This window comes from Pogoniulus pusillus, chromosome 12 (genome assembly GCF_015220805.1).
Source record: "Pogoniulus pusillus isolate bPogPus1 chromosome 12, bPogPus1.pri, whole genome shotgun sequence".
NCBI lineage: Eukaryota > Metazoa > Chordata > Aves > Piciformes > Lybiidae > Pogoniulus > Pogoniulus pusillus.
Window position 1 is genome coordinate 30,915,930 of NC_087275.1, and position 21,195 is coordinate 30,937,124.

Below are 21,195 nucleotides of genomic sequence, written 5' to 3' on the forward strand. Positions count from 1 at the left end.
CTATGAGGACAGGTGGAGAGAGTTGGGACTCTGCAGCCTGGAAAAGGCTTTGAGGAGGCCTTGGAGTGACCTTGCAGTATCTGAAGGGGGCTAGAGGAGGGCTGGGGAGGGACTACTGACAAGGAGGAGGAATAGGTTTGAACTAGCAGAGAGGAGACTGAAAGTGGATGTTAGGAAGAAGTTGTTTGCAGCGAGGGTGGTGAGAGCCTGGCACAGGTTGCCCAGGGAGGCTGTGGAGCATAGAATCACCCAATGTGATCTTTGCTGTTAGGAGGAACTGAGGGTGGTGAGACACTGGCACAGGCTGCCCAGGGAGGCTGTGGAGCACAGAAGCACCCAATGTGATCTTTGCTGTTAGGAGGAACTGAGGGTGGTGAGACACTGGCACAGGCTGCCCAGGGAGGTTGTGGAGCACAGAATCACCCAATGTGATCTGTGCTGTTAGGAGGAACTGAGGGTGGTGAGACACTGGCACAGGCTGCCCAGGGAGGTTGTGGAGCACAGAATCACCCAATGTGATCTTTGCTGTTAGGAGGAAATGAGGGTGGTGAGACACTGGCACAGGTTGCCCAGGGAGGTTGTGGAGCACAGAAGCACCCAATGTGATCTTTGCTGTTAGGAGGAAATGAGGATGGTGAGACACTGGCACAGGTTGCCCAGGGAGGCTGTGGAGCACAGAAGCACCCAATGTGATCTTTGATCACATTGGGTGCTTCTGTGCTCCACAGCCTCCCTGGAGATGCTCAAGACCAGGTTGGCTGAGTCCCTGAGTGACCTGTTCTAGCGGGAGATGCTCCTGCTTATAACAAGGGGTTGCAACTGGCTGATCTTCGAGGTCCCTTCCAACCTCAACCATTCTATGCTCCTATTCCTATGCGTTGTTCTGAAGCTCTAACAGAGGGCTTGAGGTCAGGTGCAGCACTTCACCCTGTAGCTCCCTCTTTGCCAGAAGAGCTGAAGGCACAGGCAGCTACCAGAGGCGGCAGGACTCTGCCCCGCGGTTCATGGTGGTGTTGGGTGGGCAGCGGAAAGCTCGTCGGAACTCCTCGAAGTTGCTCATGGCACCAATCACTCTGCAAGAAGAAAAGGGATGGGCATTTAGTTTGGGTTGCTGTAAGACACACTACAAGCCTCTTAAGTGTTTCGGTGTGTTCATTCCAGGTTGCAACTTGCAGGCTTTCCAGGAGGGCTGCAGCAGCTCTGCTCTAAGCACAGGCTGAGTTGGGGCTGTGCAGCATGGAGAAGAGAAGGCTTGGAGGAGACCTTGGAGTGGCCTTGCAGGATCTGAAAGGGGCCAGAAGACTACTGACAAGGTCTTGTAATGACAGGACAAGGAGGAATGGGTTTAAGCTGGCAGAAGGGAGATTGAAACTGGATGTTAGGAAGAAGTTGTTCGCAGTGAGGGTGGTGAGAGACTGGCACAGGCTGTCCAGGGAGGATGTGGAGCACAGAATCACCCAAAGTGATCTTTGATCACATTGGGTGATTCTGTGCTCCACATCCTCCCTGGAGTTGTTCAAGGCAGATTTAGACTGGAGACTAAGATGAAATTCTTTCCAGTGAGGGTGGTGAGACACTGGCACAGGTTGCCCAGGAGGTTGTGGAGCACAGAAGCACCCAATGTGATCTTTGCTGTTAGGAAGAATTGAAGGTGATGAGACACTGGCACAGGTTGCCCAGGGAGGTTGTGGAGCACAGAAGCACCCAATGTGATCTTTGCTGTTAGGAAGAATTGAAGGTGATGAGACACTGGCACAGCTTGCCCAGGGAGGTGTTCAAGGCCAGCCTGGATGAGTCCTTGAGTGACCTGTTCTAGTGGGAGGTGTCCCTGCCTATGGCAAGGAGGTTGGAACTGGCTGAGCTTTGAGGTCCATTTCAACCTAAACCATTCCATGATTCTATGAAATACATTTCCTGAGGCTTCTGCCTTGACCAGCTCTTAGGCTCTCTTCCTTCCACCACAGCTGGCATGATCACACCTCTCTACCTCACCCAGCTGGACAATGCATCCCAAACTGGCACCTCTGATGGCTCTGCCTTTGTAGGCAGCTGTCCTTGCCTCCTGTTCTCATGTCTGTATGACCTCATGCTGTCAGAAGGTATTACTTTACCACTGCTAGATGTGGATTGTGCTGTCTGCTGCTGCTTTTAAACATCTTGGAATGCACTACCTACACATGTTGGAGAGTGCCCAGAGAAGAGCCAGGAGGATGCTTAGAGGGCTGCAGCACCTCTGCTGTGAGGACAGACTGAAAGAGTTGGGGTTGTTCAGTCTGGAGAGGAGAAGGCTCTGAGGTGACCTTATTGTGGCTTTCCAGGATCTGAAGGGGGCTACAAGAAAGCTGAGGAGGGAGGTGATGGAGTCACCATCCCTGGAAGTGTTCAAGAGAGGACTGGATGAGGCACTTAGTGCCATGGTCTGGTTGCTTGGCCAGGGCTGGGGGCTAGGTTGGGCTGGATGAGCCTGGAGGTCTCTTCCAACCTGCTTGATTCTATGAAAAGCTCTTCTATGAAAGACTTTTTAAGCTCTCAGGGAGTGACAGGACTGAGGGGAATGAACAAAGCTACAAATGGTTAGATTTGGACTGGATGTTAGGAAGGAATTCTTCAGCATGCAGGTGGTGAGACACTGGAATGAGTTTCCCAGAGAGGTGATGGAATCCTCATCCCTGGAGGTGTTTGAGGCCAGGCTGGCTGAGGCTGTGTGCAGCCTGCTCTAGGGTAGGGTGTCCCTGGGCATGGCAGGGGGGTTGGAACTGCCTGATCCTCGTGGTCCCTTCCAACCCTGACTGATTCTATGGTTCTCTGTCAAGTCTAGCCAAGGAGAATTTAGGATCCCAGCTCTGTCTTTAATCAACAGAAAGCAGCAGGAAACTCCAGAAGGCAACTGTGTGTTGGAGACACTTCCATTATGAATCAGCTCAACATCCCCCTGCCAAATGCAGACATAATGACTCAGGACAAGCACACAATGGTTAGTGAAATGCATGCAGCAAAGCTGAATCCCCAGCAGCAGAAAACAAACCTGCTTCTGGGCACAGAAGCTCTGTAGAGAAGCAGAGAAATAAACTCTGGCTTAATAGTCTTAGGCACTGTCAAAAGCTTCCTCATTTTCTTCTTGGGTTTATAATCATCTCTTCTGTGTGGGGAAACCTTCAGGAGGCCTTTTGGGCAAGGACACAGACACTTCTGCTGTGGATGGGCCAGCACAGCTCCTTCAAATAAAGCATCTCATGAAGGCCAACTGAAGAGTTTCATCCTGAGCTGAACTTACAGGGCATGTTTTGCTTTGCATGATCAAGCTACTGACTTGAAAGCCTCTGATGAACTCAGGCAGATGAAATGAAGGATCCTGCTGACATTAACTCCAGGAGGAAAAAAAACATTGCATAGGAAAAAGTGATGGATAAGACATTTGAGAGACTCAGGCTCTGCTAACAGGACATCACAGGCATCAGTTCAAGAAGGGCCTTGGGGAACTGCTTGGGAGAGTCCAGCACAGAGCCACAAAGATGATGAAGGGAGTGGAACATCTCTCTGAGGAGGAGAGCCTGAGGGAGCTGGGGCTTTTTAGCCTGGAGCAGAGGAGCCTGAGGTCTGACTTCATTCACACTGATAAAGATGTGCAGGTGAGTGGCAGGAGGCTGGAGCCAGGCTCTGCTGGGTGGTGCCCAATGCCAAGACAAGGGGCAATGGGTGGGAGCTGAGGCATAGGAAGTTCCATGGAAACAGGGAGGAAAAGTGGTGCCAGAGCCCTGCACCAGGCTGCCCAGAGAGGGTTGTGGAGTTTCCCTCTGTGGAGACATTCAAGACCTGCCTGGATGTGTTCCTCTGTGAGCTGCTCTAGGTGCTGCTGCTCTGGCAGGGGGAGGGATGGACTGGAGGAGCTCTGAAGATCCCTTCCAGCCCCTGCCCAGCTGTGATTCTGTGCTCAGAGTGTGCTCTGATTCAACTGCTTCTGAAGGTAGATGCAAGCCTCTCATTTCTCCAGAAGAGCATCTGTAGTAGCTAAAAGACAAGCTACTAATCCCAGCTCAATTTCAGCCTGAGCCAAGGGCACAATCCAATTTTGGCATTGCTCTTAAACCCCCCCTCTTAACATGCTCCATTTCTGCACTTGTGTGCTGGCAGTGATTGATGTGCTGTGGAGAGTGAGCAAATGTTTGAATTACCTGAACTGAGGAGGGCTGTGAGCTCCAACATGGATTTGCTCTCTTGCAGATTCTGGCCTGAAGGAGTTGCATCTTACCTAATAAAAGAGGGGGAAAAAAAAACACAGCAGGAAGGGATGGCTTAGTAAGTAAAGCACAGTGTAAGGTCACTGCTCTTAAGGAGCCTGCTAATTACAGAATGCACCAAATGGAAAGCCCCCAAAGCTCCTCTCTTGTTTCACTTGCAGCTTTCTGCAGGTATATATTCATGGTTTTCCAGTCTCCAGCCATTGGCTCTCCTGGGCTCACTGCTGGCTCGTGTTCAGCTGCTCTCTACCAGCACCCCCAGGTCCCTCTCTGCCTGCCTCTCTTGAATGGAGGAGCCCAGAACTGGACACAGCACCTCAGGGGTGTGGCCTGAGCAGTGCTGAGCACAGGGGTGGGCACAAGAACCTCCCTTGTCCTGCTGCCCACACTGCTCCTGGTGCAGCCCAGGATGCCATTGGCTCTGCTGCCCACCTGGGCACTGCTGCCTCCTCTGCAGCTCCTCTCTCCCACCACCCCCAGCTCCCTCTCTGCCTGCCTGCTCTCAGCCACTCTGGCCCCAGCCTGCAGTGCTGCTTGAGGTGTGTGTTGGAATGGGCTGCCCAGGGAGGTGGTGGAGTGGCTGTGCCTAGAAGTGTTGAAGCCAAGCCTGGCTGGGGCACTTAGTGCCATGGTCTGGTTGCTTGGGCAGGGCTGGGTGCTAGGTTGGGCTGGCTCAGCTTGGAGATCTCTTCCAACCTGCTTCATTCTATAAGTCTCTGAGCGAGCTGCCCAGGGAGGCATTGGATTCACCCACCCTGGATGTGTTTAAGGGTTGATGTGGTGCTTAGGGATATGGTTGAAGGTGAATCTTGTAGAGCAGGGTACTAGGTTGGACTTAAGTGTTCCTGAGGGGCTTTTCCAACCTGGATGTTGCTGTGATTTCTGTGAAAGCAAGCTGCTGTGACAGCACTGTGCAGAAGCAAGACTAATACCATCAGTTCTGGTACCATGGACAGATGAGGATAAAAAGAGAAAAGACTGACTAGTTCTGGGAGAAGGAGTCTCTCTGCTGATAGCCTGCAGAGCCTGGGCTTGGCTGGTGCAGGCTGTTGAAACTAAGCAGTCTCATCCCTGCACTGCACACAGCAGAACAGATGGGACCTTGAGTCCCATTTGTGCTACTCACATGGGCATAGCTCAGGAAGAAGAGCTGGTTGTGTGTGAACTCAAGGCCTGGCAGTAAAGGCTCTTCTTCTCCTCCTCTCTTCTCTCTAATCCATCTCCTGTATGCCTGAGAAGAAAGAGATAGTGCCATGGAGCCTAAACACAGCTCTTCATTCTCTTGCTTGCCTTTTCTTTCCCTCTCAGCAGGGCACTGCTGCAGGTGGTTGGCATCGACTCACCCTGAACGCCTCTCGCAAGCCTCCGTTGTCTGCAATGTTCTCTGCCAGAGTCCTCTTGCCTTTCACCTGGCAGAAGCAAACAACAGCAGCAGTCACCTCACCTGGTCCTGAGCTGCCTCCTTCTTCTTCTTCAGCTTCAAGAAACAGGGAGGGGTGTGGGTGTGGAGTTAAAAACTGCTGCAGGGCAGGTTCAGGCTGGAACATTAGGAAGAGGTTCTTCAGGGCGAGAGCGATTGGCATTGGGATGGGCTTTGGATGGTGCTGGCTGAGGGTGCAGACTGCACAGAAGTCTCTGTCCAGTTCTGGGCCCTTCCATTTAAGAAAGCTGTTGAGGTGCTTGAATGTGTCCAGAGAAGGGCAGCAAGGCTGGGGAGGGGCCTGGAACACAAACCCTATGAGGAGAGGCTGAGGGAGCTGGGGGGGTGCAGCCTGCAGCAGAGGAGGCTCAGGGCAGAGCTCATTGCTGTCTGCAGCTGCTTGCAGGGAGGCTGTAGCCAGGTGGGGTTGGGCTCTGCTGCCAGGCAGCCAGCAGCAGAACAAGGGGACACAGCCTCAAGCTGTGCCAGGGCAGGTCTAGGCTGGATGTGAGGAGGAAGTTGTTGGCAGAGAGAGTGATTGGCACTGGAATGGGCTGCCCAGGGAGGTGGTGGAGTGGCTGTGGCTGGAGGTGTTGACACAAAGCCTGGCTGGGGCACTTAGTGCCATGATCTGGTTGGTTGGGCAGGGCTGGGTGCTAGGTTGGGCTGGATGAGCTTGGAGCTCTCTTCCAACCTGCTTCATTCTGTGATTCTATTTATCCTTCATCCTGGACACTTGCACCAAGTGCCCCATTTCCAGCTCTAACAGACAATAAACAGAACCCATTCCCTTGCCCTTTTATTTCCCAGTCTTTTAGAATGAGCTACTGCCATCAGCCTCCCTTCATTTGAAATCCAAATCGAGCCTGCATGCAGGCTCAGGGAGGAAATAGCAAGAGCTAGATGTGAATTAAAGTGGGGTTTATGCATCCATTTTATAGCTGCAATAAATAACAGGCAGAATTGCTAAAGGAATCTATAAACCAAGCTATTATATCCCTCTCTTCTTTAAAGAGTGGCTTCTCACTTCTCATAAGGGACTTCATCTGTAAAAGGCATTTAACAGGCTCTGCTCACAGTAATTAGAGCAGCCCTGAGCAGTGGCTGTGTCCTCTTCCTCCCCATTCCAAAAGGATGTGATGGGGAGAGTGGTTGAAGCCTGCCACGCCAGCAGCATGTGGGGTGTGGGATCTGACTGAGCCAATCAAACCTGAGAGATGATTTTTAATCACAGTTATTCACTCCAAAAAATCATTTCTGCAGTGAAGAGAGCCTGAGAGCCCTGGGGGTGGTTAGTCTGGAGAAGAGAAGGCTGAGAGGGGATCTGAGCAATGTCTGTCAATAGCTGAGGGCTGGGGGTCAAGTGTGTGTGTGGGGCCAAGCTCTTTTGGGTGGTGCACAGCAATAAGCCAAGCAGCAATGGATGCAAACTGGAGCAGAGAAGGTTTCAGCTCAGCATGAGGAGAAGCTTCTCTGCAGTGAGGGTGGCAGAGCTGCCCAGGGAGGTTGTGGAGTCTCCTTCTCTGGAGCCTCTCCAACCCCACCTGGATGCATTCCTGTGTGCCCTACCCTAAGGGATCCTGCTTTGGCAGGGGGCTTGGACTGGATGATCTCTGGAGGTCCCTTCCAACCTCTAAAGTTCTCTGAGTCTGTGGTGGTTGAACTCTGCCATCTCCAGCAGTGCACTGCAACCTCAAGCTGCCTGCAAGCCTGGGAGGACTCTTCTTCAGCTGCAGGATTCATAGAATCACAGAATCAAGCAGGTTGGAAGAGAGCTCCAAGCTCATCCAGCCCAACCTAGCACCCAGCCCTGCCCAAGCAACCAAACCATGGCACTAAGTGCCTCATCCAACCTAGCAGCCAGCCCTGGCCAAGCAACCAGCCCATGGCACTAAGTGCCTCATCCAACCTAGCACCCAGCCCTGCCCAAGCAACCAGCCCATGGCACTAAGTGCCTCATCCAACCTAGCACCCAGCCCTGCCCAAGCAACCAGCCCATGGCACTAAGTGCCTCATCCAACCTAGCACTCAACCCTGTCCAAGCAACCAGCCCATGGCACTAAGTGCCTCATCCAACCTAGCAGCCAGCCCTGGCCAAGCAACCAGCCCATGGCACTAAGTGCCTCATCCAGGCTGTGCTTGAACAATACTGCATCAGCAGGGCTCAGTGAGTGCCAGGTGCTAGCTGGAGGATGATCTCTGGAGCTACCTTCCAACCTCTAAGGTTCTGTGATACGAAGCTGGTAGCCCCAGATATGCCAGTGGGGTGAGGTTAATGGTAAGAGAGCTTTGTAAGGAAGCAAACTCCAAGGCCCTGAGGCAGCAGTGGTGGTGTACATACGTGCAGGCCTGCTCTCTTCCAGTAGTAGCTGTTGTATTGGTTAACCATGCACTTGGTTTTCTCTTTGAACCTCTCCTCAGACTCAGTCGTCCACCACGGGTCCAGGTTGCCATTCTTGTCGTATTTCCGACCTAGGAAGAGAGAGGAAGGATGGGAGGGAGGGAGGGAGGGAGGGAGGGAGGGAGGGAGGGAGGGAAGGGGGGAGGAAGGGAGGAAGGAAGGAGGAAGGAAAGGAAGGAGGAAGGGAGGGAAGGAGGAAGGGAGGGAAGGAGAAAGGGAGGGAAGGAGAAAGGGAGGGAAGGAGGAAGGGAGGGAGGGAGGAAGGAAGGGAGAAAGGGAAGGAAGGGAGAGGGATGAAGCAAGAAAAGGAAGGAAGGATGGAAGGAAGGGGAAGGGGGAAGGGAAGGGAGAGTGGGAGGGAGGAAGGAAGGAAGGAGAGGAAGGGAGGGAAGGAGGGAGGAAGGAAAAAAGAAAGGAAGAGAGGAAGAGAAAGAGAGAGAGAAAGAAAGGAAGGGAGGAAGGGAAGGGAAGGGAAGGGAAAGGGAAAGGGAAAGGGAAAGGGAAAGGGAAAGGGAAAGGGAAAGGGAAAGGGAAAGGGAAAGGGAAAGGGAAAGGGAAAGGGAAAGGGAAAGGGAGGGAAGGAGAGAGGAAGGAAAAAAGAAAGGAAGAGAGAAAGAAAGAGAGAAAGAGAGAGAAAGAAAGAAAGGGAGGGAGGGAGGGAGGGAGGGAAGGAAGGAAGGAAAGGAAGGAAAGGAAGGAAGGAAGGAAGGAAGGAAGGAAGGAAGGAAGGAAGGAAGGAAGGAAGGAAGGAAGGAAGGAAGGAAGGAAGGAAGGAAGGAAGGAAGGAAGGAAGGAAGGAAGGAAGGAAGGAAGGAAAGTGAGGGAGGGAGGGAGGGAGGGAGGGAGGGAGGGAGGGAGGGAGGGAGGGAGGGAGGGAGGGAGGGAGGGAGGGAGGGAGGGAGGGTGGAGGGAGGGAGGGAAGGAGGGAGAGAAAGAAAGGAGAAAGAGAGAGAGAAAGAAAAGAGAGCAAGCAAGCAGCTAACGTGTGTTTGCAGCAGAACATCCTCACACTCCTCCAGCTTTAGGCTCTAGGCCCTGCACAGAGAGGAGAGGTGAACCTATTCCTGCAGGGATGAAATGAGGGAGATTAGGGAGCATTAAAAACCTTCCCAGCATGGCACTGACTCATGGAAAGGACCTTGGAGATCATCTACTCCATGGGCAGGGACACCTCTCAACTAGACTCAGCTGCTCAAGGCCTCATCCAGCCTGGCCTTGAGCACCCCCAGGGAGGAGGCATCCACAGCCTCCCTGGGCAGCCTGCCACAGAGCCTCACCACTCAGATCCAGTCTAAACCTCCTCTCCCTCAGCTTCAAACCATTCCCCCTTGCCCTGTCTCTAGACACCCTTATGAAAAGTCCCTCTGCAGCCTTCCTGTAGGATCCCTTCAGGTGTTGGAAGGACGCTCCAAGGTCCCCTCTGGAGTCTTCTCTTCCCTGGGCTGAACAACTCCAGCTCCCTCAGCCTATCTTGACCCCATCCAAGGCAGTGATTCAAAGTTTGCATTCTATTTATTGTCAGCATTTCAAACTTCATTCCAATCTTCATGAAAAAGGGAGGTGGTGGAGTTGCCATCCCTGGAGGTGTTGCAGCCAAGCCTGGCTGGGGCACTTAGTGCCATGGTCTGGTTGGTTGGGCAGGGCTGGGTGCTAGGTTGGGCTGGATGCTCTTGGAGCTCTCTTCCAACCTGGCTGATTCTAATAACTAATGGAAGGTGTCCAGGGAAGGGCCATGAGGATGCTCAGAGGACTGGAGCTGATCTGCTGTGATGACTGGATAGGGCTGGCTGCTAGGTTGGGCTGGATGAGCTTGGAGGTCTCTTCCAACCTGGTTGATTCTATGATTGTAATGACTAATGGAAGGTGTCCAGAGAAGGGCCATGAGGATGCTCAAAGAACTGGAACTGATCTGCTCTGAGGACAGGCTGAGAGAGTTGGGGCTGTTCAGTCTGGAAAGGAGAAGGCTCTGAAGAGCCCTTATTGTGGCCTTTCAGTATCTGGAGTGGGTTGTAAGAAAGCTGGGGAGGGACTTTTTAGTCTGGAGCAGAGGAACTGAGAGGTGACCTCATTCATGTTGGTAAAGATGTGCAGGTGAGTGGCAGGAGGCTGGAGCCAGGCTCTGCTGGGTGATGCCCAATGCCAGCACAAGGGGCAATGGGTGGGAGCTGAAGCATAGGAAGTTTCATGGAAACATGAGGAAGAATTTTTACCCTGTGAGGTGCCAGAGCCCTGGCACAGGCTGCCCAGGGGGGTTGTGGAGTCTCCTTCTCTGGAGACATTCCAAACCCAGCTGGATATGTTCCTGTGTGAGCTGCTCCGGGTGCTGCTGCTCTGGCAGGGGGGTTGGACTGGCTGAGCTCTGGAGGTCCCTCCCAGCCCCTGCCATTCTGTGCTGCTGTGATCATAGTTTAAGAAGAGAAAGCAACCCATCAAACAGCTAAGGCAAAGACAGAAGTGAGCAGCATGCAGCCAAGTACTCACCATTGCTATCAAATCCATGAGTGAACTCGTGGCCAACAATGACTCCTATGGCACCATAGCTTAGTGACCTGCAACACAAAAGAGGAGGTTCCTCAGGCAGTGTCCACACTCATCAACATTAAAGGACAGAAGACAAGAAAACAGCATTAGTTACTTGAAGCTGGGGGAGGAAGGAAAGAAAGAAAAGAGAGAAAGAGAGAAAGAGAGAAAGGAAGGAAGGATGGAAGGAAGGAAGGATGGAAGGAAGGAAGGAAGGAAGGAAGGAAGGGAGGAAGGGAGGAAGGGAGGGAGGGAGGGAGGGAGGGAGGGAGGGAGGGAGGAAGGAGAGGAGAAGGAAAGAAGCATCAAAGGCTGCAGTGGGCTCCTAAAATGCTATTTTGGAGTAGATACTCTCCACAGGTCACTTCCAGCCTCTGCTGTTCTATGCCTCCATGAAAGACAGAATGGATCAAAAGCTGCAGCGGGCTCCCAATATGCTATTTTGGGGTAGATGCTCTCCAGAGTTCACTTCCAACCTCTGCCTTCTATGCCTCCATGAAAGACAGAATGGATCAAAGGCTGCAGTGGGCTCCCAAAATGGAATTTTGGGGTAGATGCTCTCCAGAGTTCACTTCCAACCTCTGCCTTCTATGCCTCCATGAAAGACAGAATGGATCAAAGGCTGCAGTGGGCTTCCAAAATTGTGGTTTTGGGTAGATGCTCTCCAGAGGTCACTTCCAGCCTCTACCATTCTCTGACTCTTGGCCACCAGGGCACACTGCAGTCCCATGCAGAACTTGCTGCCCACCAGCACTCCCAGCTCCTTCTCCACAGGGCTGCTCCCCAGCAGTCACCTCCCAACCTGCCCTGCTGCAGTTGACTGTTCCTCCCCAGGGGCAGGACTCTGCACTTACCCTGTTGAACCTGTGCTTCTCCCTGTTATTCCCTGTATGAGGAATTCCTCATTCCCTACCCACACTCCAGCTGGCTGAGGTTAACCAGTGCAGTACTCACCTAGGATACTCTGTTCCCCAGAAGAAAGGCTTCTGCAGCTCTCCTGCTGGGAATCCTGCAACAGCAACAACACAGCAAGAGTGAAGTCCCTCAGTTCAAGGCAGCTCAAGTCACAAGGCCCAGGGGGTTGGATCTGAGGACTTCTTAACTTCATTTTCAGCTGGAGAGATTTTCCTGAGGCACAGCAGAGAGAAGAAACAGAGATCCTCCCTCCTTGAGGGAGCAAGATGCTGCACTCATGGCTCTCTGTTGGACTCTCTCCAGCAGGTCCCTGTCTCTCCTGAACTGGGGAGCCCAAAACTGGGCACAGTATTGCAGGTGAGGTCTCAGCAGGGCAGAGCAGAGTGGGAGAAGAACCTCCCTAGCCCTGCTGGCCACACTTTTCCTGCTGCCCCCCAGGATGCCACTGGCTCTCTTGGTCACAAGGGCACACTGCTGGCCCATGCAGCACTTGCTGCCCACCAGCACTTGAGAGTCTTTCTCTCCATAGAGCTGCTTTCCAGTAGGGCAGCCTGCTGGAAACTGCTGCCTGCTGTTCCAGCTGCCCACAGGGAGGACCTTACACATGTCCTCAAGAATGGCTTTGGCTTTTCCTGAGGGAATCTGGAGTTGGTTTTATTGCCCCTCACATCCCTGGCAAGATTCACCTCCAGGAAGAGTTTATCTTTTCCTGAGGGAATTTGGAGTTGGTTTTGTTGCCCCTCACATCCCTGGCAAAATTCACCTCCAGGTAGGGTTTGGCTTTTGTTGCCCCTCACATCCCTGGCAAGATTCACCTCCAGGAAGAGTTTATCTTTTCCTGAGGGAATTTGGAGTTGGTTTTATTGCCCCTCACATCCCTTGCAAGATTCACCTCCAGGAAGAGTTTATCTTTTCCTGAGGGAATTTGGAGTTGGTTTTGTTGCCCTTCACATCCCTGGCAAGATTCACCTCCAGGTAGGGTTTGGCTTTTGTTACCCTTCACATCCCTGGCAAGATTCATGTCGAGGTAGGGTTTGGCTTTTCCTGAGGGAATCTGGAGTTGGTTTTATTGCCCCTCACATTCCTGGCAAGATTCACCTCCAGGAAGAGTTATCTTTTCCTGAGGGAATTTGGAGTTGGTTTTGTTGCCCTTCACATCCCTTGCAAGATTCACCTCCAGGAAGGGTTTAGGCTTTTGTTGCCCCTCACATCCCTGGCAAGATTCACCTCCAGGTAGGGTTTGGCTTTTATTGCCCCTCACATCCCTAGCAAGATTCACCTCCAGGCAGGGTTTGGCTTTTCCTGAGGGAATCTGGAGTTGGTTTTATTGCCCCTCACATCCCTGGCAAGATTCACCTCCAGGCAGGGTTTAGGCTTTTGTTGCCCCTCACATCCTTGGCAAGATTCACCTCCAGGCAGGGTTTGGCTTTTGTTGCCCCTCACATCCCTTGCAAGATTCACCTCCAGGAAGGGTTTGGCTTTTGTTGCCCTTCACATCCCTGGCAAGATTCACCTCCAGGTAGGGTCTGGCTTTTGTTGCCCCTCACATCCCTGGCAAGATTCACCTCCAGGCAGGGTTTGGCTTTTCCTGAGGGAATCTGGAGTTGGTTTTATTGCCCCTCACATCCCTGGCAAGATTCACCTCCAGGCAGGGTTTGGCTTTTCCTGAGGGAATTTGGAGTTGGTTTTATTGCCCCTCACATCCCTGGCAAGATTCACCTCCAGGTAGGGTTTAGGCTTTTGTTGCCCTTCACATCCCTGGCAAGATTCACCTCCAGGGTGGGTTTAGGCTTTTGTTGCCCTTCACATCCCTGGCAAGATTCACCTCCAGGTAGGGTTTAGGCTTTTGTTGCCCCTCACATCCTTGGCAAGATTCACCTCCAGGGTGGGTTTAGGATTTTGTTGCCCTTCACATTCCTGTCAAGATTCACCTCCAGGAAGGGTTTGGCTTTTCCTGAGGGAATTTGGAGTTGGTTTTGCTGTCCTTCATACTCCTGGCAAGATTCACCTCCAGGTAGGGTTTGTCTTCTCCTGAGGGGGTTGAGAGTTCAAACTCCATAGCTCAATGACCTGATTCAGTTCTGTTTAAGAGTGGTTTTAACTAAGCAAGAGAACAATTAGTAAAAGCTCATCCCAAGTAAATGCATCCCCAACTTCCAATGATTAGCTGGTGAGGTTAAAGCAGCTTCTGCCAGGCTTAGTGGCTGCAGTATGTCAATAATGGATATGAGGGAGAGCTGTGCCATGCAGAGTGCTCTGCCCATCACTGTACAAGCAATTCCCAGATGTGTTCAGAAGCTGGAGCTTGTACTTTTTTTCCCCCCAGGTGTTATTGAGTGAATGCAGATGGAGAGCTTGAAAGGGGGGAGAAGGGAATAACACAGAAGCAGACAACTAATTGCTGATCAGTAAACAAAGGACATTGAATTCCCATAAGGAACTAAACATGAAGACAAGGAGGATGGTGATTAGGAGTCTAAATCAGCACATATGCCAAGACACATTTGTTTAAAGTGATTCCATGAGGCAGCAGTGTGCACTTGCAGCCCAGAAAGCCAAGCAGAGCCTGGGCTGCAGCAGCAGCAGTGTGGCCAGCAGGGCCAGGGAGGGGATTCTCCCCCTCTGCTGTGCTCTGCTGAGACCCCACCTGGAGTGCTGCATCCAGTTCTGGAGCCCCTGGGACAAGAGGGCTGTGGAGATGCTGGAGAGGGTCCAGAGCAGGGCCAGGAGGATGCTGAGAGGCTGCAGCAGCTCTGCTGTGAGCACAGCCTGAAAGAGTTGGGGCTGTGCAGGCTGGAGCAGAGGAGGCTCCCAGGTGACCTTCTTGTGGCCTTCCAGCATCTGCAGGGGGCTCCAAAAAAGCTGGGGAGGGACTTTTGAGGCTGTGAGGGAGTGTCAGGAGTGGGGGGAATGGAGCAAAGCTGGAGGAGGGGAGAGTGAGGCTGGAGGTGAGGAGGAAGTTGTTGAGCAGGAGAGTGGTGAGAGGCTGGCAGGGGTTGCCCAGGGAGGTGGTTGAGGCCCCATGGCTGGAGGTGTTTGAGGCCAGGCTGGCTGAGGCTGTGTGCAGCCTGCTCTAGGGTAGGGTGTCCCTGGGCATGGCAGGGGGGTTGGAACTGGCTGCTCCTTGTGCTCCCTTCCAACCCTGCCTGATTGTGTGCTTCTGTGATTGTAAGTCACAAGCTGTACAGACAGTATCTGGAGCTCAAATGCATACACTTCCCAAACAGGACCACTGCTAAAGAGAAGTCAGATACTCACTGATCTGGTTGGTAGTGGCACTGTAAAAAGCATTCACAGTAGTTGGGCTTGTAAACCACCTGTAACCAAAGACAGTGACTGTCAGCACACTGAAACACACTCACACACCTTGGTGGACAGAGTGGGCACAGAGGAAAAGTGAACTCAGGGGAAGGAAGAGTAAATGCCTGAGACCTAGGATGCATGTAAAGCCTGAGTGCTTCTCCACTGAAACAGATGCTTCCCACACAGTGAAACCTGCTCTTAGATGGCTTTATTTTAAGCACATGCAATCAACAGGAGTGATTCTTAAGCTTCTTATCACTTAATGTGTTTTATTTCTGAGAGTGATGCTAATCTCCCTAATGTGTTTTATTTCCAAGTGAGAGCAATTCTTGAGCTCCCTATTACCTAATGTGTGTTATTTCTGAGAATGATTAAGCTCCCTATTACCTAATGTGTAGTATTTCTAAGTGAGAGTGATTCTTAAGTTCCCTATTACCTAATGTGTTTTATTTCTGAGTGATTCTTAAGCTCCCTATTACCTAATGTGTTTTGAGTGATTCTTAAGCTCCCCATTACCTAATGTGTTTTATTTCTAAGGGAGAGTGATTCTTAAGTTCCCTATTACCTAATCTGTTTTATTTCTAAGGGAGAGTGATTCTTAAGTTCCCTATTACCTAATATGTTTTATTTCTGAGTGATTCTTAAGCTCCTTATTTCCTAATGTGTTTTATTTCTGAGTGATTCTTAACCTCCCTATTTCCTAATGTGTTTTGTTTCTGAGAGTGATTCTTAACCTTCCTATTTCCTAATGTGTTTTATTTCTAAGTGAGAGTGATTTTGAGAGTGATTCTGAAGCTCCCTATTACCTAATGTGTTTTATTCCTAAGTGAGAGTGATTCTGAGAGTGATTCTTAAGCTCCCTGTTCCCTAATGTGTTTTATTTCTGAGTGATTCTTAAGCTCCCTATATCTTAGTGTGTTTTGAGTGATTCTTAAGCTCCCAGTTCCCTAATGTGTTTTATTTCTGAGTGATTCTTAAGCTCCCTATATCTTAGTGTGTTTTGAGTGATTCTTAAGCTCCCAGTTCCCTAATGTGTTTTATTTCTGAGTGATTCTTAAGCTCCTGATTTCCTAATGTGTTTTATTTCTGAGAGTGATTCTTAAGCTTCCTATTACCTAATGTGTTTTGAGTGATTCTTAAGCTCCCTGTTCCCTAATGTGTTTTATTTCTGAGTGATTCTTAAGCTCCTGATTTCCTAATGTGTTTTATTTCTGAGAGTGATTCTTAACCTTCCTATTACCTAATGTGTTTTGAGTGATTCTTAAGCTCCCTGTTCCCTAATGTGTTTTATTTCTGAGTGATTCTTAAGCTCCCTGTTCCCTAATGTGTTTTATTTCTGAGAGTGATTCTTAAGCTTCCTATTACCTAATGTGTTTTGAGTGATTCTTAAGCTTCCTATTACCTAATGTGTTTTGAGTGATTCTTAAGCTTCCTATTACCTAATGTGTTTTGAGTGATTCTTAAGCTTCCTATTACCTAATGTGTTTTGAGTGATTCTTAAGCTCCCCATTACCTAATGTGTTTTATTCCTGAGAGTGATTCTTAAGGTCCCTATTACCTAATGTGTTTTATTTCTGAGTGAGAGTGATTCTTAAGCTCCCTATTTCCTAATGTGTTTCATTTCTGAGAGTGATTCTTAACCTTCCTATTACTTAATATGTTTTATTTCTGAGAGTGATTCCTAATCTCCCTAATGTATTTTGAGAGTGATTTTTAAGCTCCCTATTTCCTAATGTGTTTTATTTCTGAGTGATTCTTAAGCTCCCTATTTCCCAATGTGTTTTATTTCTGAGAGTGATGCTTAAGCTTCCTATTTCCTAATGTGTTTTATTTCTGAGTGAGAGTGATTCTGAGAGTGATTCTTAAGCTATTGCCTAATGTGTTTTATTTCTGAGAGTGATACTTAAGCTCCCCATTACCTAATGTGTTTTATTTCTGAGAGTGATACTCAAGCTCCCTATTACCTAACATGTTTTATTCCTGAGTGATTCTGAGAGTGATTCTTAAGCTTCCCATTACCTAATGTGGTTTATTTCTGAGTGAGAGTGAGTCTGAGAGTGATTCTTAAGCTCTCTATTACCTAATGTGTTTTATTTCTAAGTGAGACTGATTCTGAGAGTGATTCTTAAGCTCCCTGTTTCCTAATGTGCTTTATTTCTAAGTGAGAGTGATTCTGAGAGTGATTCTTAAGCTCCCTGTTTCCTAATGTGTTTTATTTCTGAGAGTGATTCTTAAGCTCCCTATTACCTAATGTGTTTTATTTCTGAGAGTGCTTCTTAACCTTCCTATTACTTGTTTTATTTCTAAGTGAGAGTGATTCTGAGAGTGATTCTTAAGCTCCCTATTTCCTAATGTGTTTTATTTCTGAGAGTGATTCTTAACCTTCCTATTACTTGTTTTATTTCTAAGTGAGACTGATTCTGAGAGTGATTCTTAAGCTCCCTGTTCCCTAATGTGTTTTATTTCTGAGTGATTCTTAACCTCCCTATTTCCTAATGTGTTTTATTTCTGAGAGTAATTCTTAAGCTTCCTATTACCTAATGTGTTTTATTCCTAAGTGAGAGTGATTCTGAGAATGATTCTTAAGCTTCCTATTTCCTAATGTGTTTTATTTCTAAATGAGAGTGATTCTGAGAGTGATTCTTAAGCTCCCTATTTCCCAATGTGTTTTATTTCTAAGTGAGACTGATTCTGAGAGTGATTCTTAAGCTCCCTATTCCCTAATGTGCTTTATTTCTAAGTGAGAGTGATTCTGAGAGTGATTCTTAAGCTTCCTATTTCCCAATGTGGTTTATTTCTGAGTGAGAGTGATTCTGAGAGTGATTCTTAAGCTCCCTATTACCTAATGTGTTTTGTTTCTGAGTGAATCTTAAGATCCCTATCACCTGTTTTGAGTGATTCTTAAGCTTCCTATTACCTAATGGGTTTTATTCCTAAGTGAGAGTGATTCTGAGAGCGATGCTTAAGCTTCCTATTACTAATGTGTTTTATGTCTGAGAGTGATTCTTGCACTGCCTAATTCCTAATATGTTTTATCTCAGAGTGATTCTTCAGCTCCCTGTTCCTGATGTGTTTCATTTCTGCCTGAGCACTGTGCTTGCTGACAAACTGAAGCTCACTCAACAGAGGCTCACTCCAGCAGTTCACTCCCAACCCATCCTGCTCCATCAGGTGGTTCTTTCCCAGATGTGAAACTCTACTGTTGCCCTTGTGGGATTTCATTCAGTTTCATTCTCAGTTTCTGAGACTGCTTCTTTCTTCATAATCCACCACAACAGAGCCCATCCTGGTTCCTGAGCTTCCCAGCACCGACCTGAGCTCTTTTTCTGGTCAGGTTCCCTGCCTGGTGAGTGTGGGGCAGGCTGTGGATGGAGTCTGCCTGGACTGCAGCAAAGCCTTTGTCAGTATCTGCCACAACAAGCTCCTGGCACAGCTGCAGCTCCTGGCTTGGACACATTCACTCTGGTATGGGTCAGGAACTGGCTGGAGGGCTGGGCCCAGAGAGAGGTGGTGAATGGTGCCACATCCACCTGGCAGCTGGCACCAGTGGTGTGCCCCAGGGATCAGTGCTGGGCACAGTCCTGTTCAATGTCCTTATTGATGATCTGGAGCAGGGGATTAAGTCCAGCAGCAGTAAGGTTGCAGATGACACCAAGCTAGGAGCAGCTGTGGAGCTGCTGGAGGGTAGCAGAGCCCTGCAGAGGGACCTGGCCTGGGTAGGCAGGGGCCATGGGATGAGATTGAACAAGGCCAAGGGCAGGGTTCTAGACTTTGGCCACAACAACCCCAAGCAGCACTGCAGGCTGGGGCCAGAGTGGCTGAGAGCAGGCAGGCAGAGAGGGAGCTGGGGGTGCTGTCAGAGAGGAGCTGCAGAGGAGGCAGCAGTGTGCCCAGGTGGGCAGCAGAGCCAATGGCATCCTGGGCTGGCTCAGTAGCAGTGTGCCCAGGTGGCCAAGAGAGCCAATGGCATCCTGGGCTGACTCAGGAGCAGTGTGGGCAGCAGGACAAGGGAGGTTCTTCTGCCCTGAGCTCAGCACTGCTCAGGCCACCCCTGGAGTGCTGTGTCCAGTTCTGGGCTCCTCCATTGCAGAGAGCTGCTGAGGTGCTGGAAGGTGTTTGGAGCAGGGCAGCAAGGCTGGGGAGGGGCCTGGAGCACAGCCCTGTGAGGAGAGGCTGAGGGAGCTGGGGGGGTGCAGCCTGCAGCAGAGGAGGCTCAGGGCAGAGCTCATTGCTGCCTGCAGCTGCCTGCAGGGAGGCTGTAGCCAGCTGGGGTTGGGCTCTGCTGCCAGGCAGCCAGCAGCAGAAGAAGGGGACAGAGGCTGAAGCTGTGCCAGGGCAGGTCTAGGCTGGATGTTGTTAGGAAGTTGTTGTCAGAGAGAGTGATTGGCATTGGAATGGGCTGCCCAGGGAGGTGGTGGAGTGGCCATGGCTGGAGGTGTTGCAGCCAAGCCTGGCTGGGGCACTTAGTGCCATGGTCTGGTTGGTTGGGCAGGGCTGGGTGCTAGGTTGGGCTGGGGGAGCTTGGAGGTCTCTTCTAACCTGCTTGATTCTATGATCATGTCCAAACCTCCTTCCTGAGCAGGACCTTTCACCTTAAACCACAGCCCCAGGCACCACATCCAAACCACTCTTAAACACACCCAGGGTGAGTGACTCCACCACCTCCCTGGGCAGCTCATTCCAGTCCCTGACAATCTCTGTGACAATCTAAGCCTCCCCAGTCTCAGCTTGAGGCCATTCATTCTTGCTCTATCACAAATTCCCTGTGAGCAGAACCCAGCAGCAGCCTCTCCACAGTGTCCCTTCAGGTAGCTGTAGACAGCAATGAGGTCTCCCCTCAGCCCTCTCTGTTTCCTTTAGCCCTCTCAAGCCTACCTGGGCTGTTTTGTGCATTGTATCCCTCAGCTCCTGCCACAAATCCCTTCCCTCAGGGTCTCTCCTGATAGCTGAGCAGCTTCTCTCTTGTTTGCTAGAGCCAGCTGTGCAGACAACAGCCATCTCCCCAGCCAGCTGTTAGGGCTGCAGCTGGCATCTCAGGCAGGTGCTGAGACCAACAAGTTGCACCTCCCACAGCTGCACTGCTGGCAGGGAAGGCTGCCCCCCAGGGCTGGCAGAGCAGGCAGCTCTGGTACCTCAGGGCCTTGTCACAGCCTTGTGGTACCAACTGGGATGTGTAGATCCCTCCCTCCATCCATGCCCTGAGCACTGCTCCTCACCTGATTTCCTCCATTCCCCTTTTCCCTGTAAGGCAGGTAGGAGCTAGGGAGGGGAGGGAGCAGAACAGAGCACAGAGCACTTTCAGGATGCTTACTGCTGCTCTGGGGGGATCTTTCTTCCTCTCTTTTTAGACTACAGAACTGCTGCACTGCCAGAATAACTTAGTGCTACTTTGACATCCACATTCCCCCAGGCAGCAGGAGAGGCTGGGGGCTGACCTGTTGGAAGGCAGTGAAAAGGAATCTGGGGGGGGGTCCTAGTGGATGGGAGGTTGCTCAGGAGCCAGCAATGTGCTCTGGTGGCCAGGAGGGGCAATGCCATTCTGGGGTGGATTAGAAGGGCTGTGGTGAGGTGGACAGAGGTTCTTCTGCCTCTGCTGAGGCCACATCTGTTGTACTGGAAAAGCCTGGATGAGGCACTTGGTGCCATGGTCTGGTTGGTTGGGCAGGGCTGGGTGCTAGGTTGGACTGGATGAGCTTGGAGCTCTCTTCCAACCTGCTTGATTCTATGGAATCTAGCTGGAGGCCCCCCAGTTCAAAAGGGACAGAACTGCTGGAGAGAGTCCAGCACAGAGCCACGAAGATGCTGATGGGAATGGAACAGCTCTGTTAGGAGGAGAGGCTGAGGGAGCTGGGGCTGTGCTGCTGGGAGCAGAGGAGCTGAGAGAAGAAGGGAAGAGTGGGGGTGGAAAGAAGGGGGGTGGAAGAAGGGGGAGATGTAGGGGGAAAGGGGGAGAAGGTGGGGAAGAAAAAGTGGGGAGAAGAAGAGGGGGAAAGAGAAGGGGGCAAAGAGGGGGGGAGGGGAGAAAATGGGAGAGAAAAAGGGAGAATGAAAAAGGGAGAAAAGCAGCAGAAGCATCATGGCCTGAGAGTCAAAATGTGTGAAGGGCTGCTGTTGGGAAAGCCACATTTCAGTTCCTGGTCCATTCTAACAGTGTCTTTTTAAATGCTGCTGGAGGTGGCAATGACTCTCTGTGCCCTGGTACCTCTCAGCAGGCACAGCAAAAGCTGACATCCCTTTCAGAGCCCTTAGGTATTGCATTGCTGAGCAGGTGCAAAGGCAGAACAACCCCCAGCAGGAATGATGATGAGTGAGGGCTCAGGTGGGGATTGCCACCAGCCTGGCAGAAAGCAGAGCTTGGAGCTGTGCTGACAAAGGAAGGGGAGCAAAAATCAAACTGG

At 50.8% G+C, this 21,195-nt stretch overlaps 1 protein-coding gene across 1 annotated transcript in view; it reads right to left on the minus strand.

Annotated features, from left to right (window-relative positions):
- Positions 1 to 746: 746 nt before the first annotated feature.
- The window catches only part of PHEX (phosphate regulating endopeptidase X-linked), an 89,907-nt gene continuing 69,458 nt past the window's right edge, over positions 747 to 21,195 (minus strand). The window contains exons 15-22 of the mRNA XM_064152008.1: positions 14,753 to 14,811; positions 11,534 to 11,588; positions 10,541 to 10,608; positions 8,000 to 8,130; positions 5,582 to 5,647; positions 5,365 to 5,469; positions 4,173 to 4,249; positions 747 to 1,073 (exon numbers count right to left, since the gene is read on the minus strand). Coding sequence (XP_064008078.1) covers positions 971 to 1,073; positions 4,173 to 4,249; positions 5,365 to 5,469; positions 5,582 to 5,647; positions 8,000 to 8,130; positions 10,541 to 10,608; positions 11,534 to 11,588; positions 14,753 to 14,811 — 664 coding nt within the window. The 3' untranslated portion in view covers positions 747 to 970. The remainder of the gene's footprint in view (positions 1,074 to 4,172; positions 4,250 to 5,364; positions 5,470 to 5,581; positions 5,648 to 7,999; positions 8,131 to 10,540; positions 10,609 to 11,533; positions 11,589 to 14,752; positions 14,812 to 21,195) is intronic.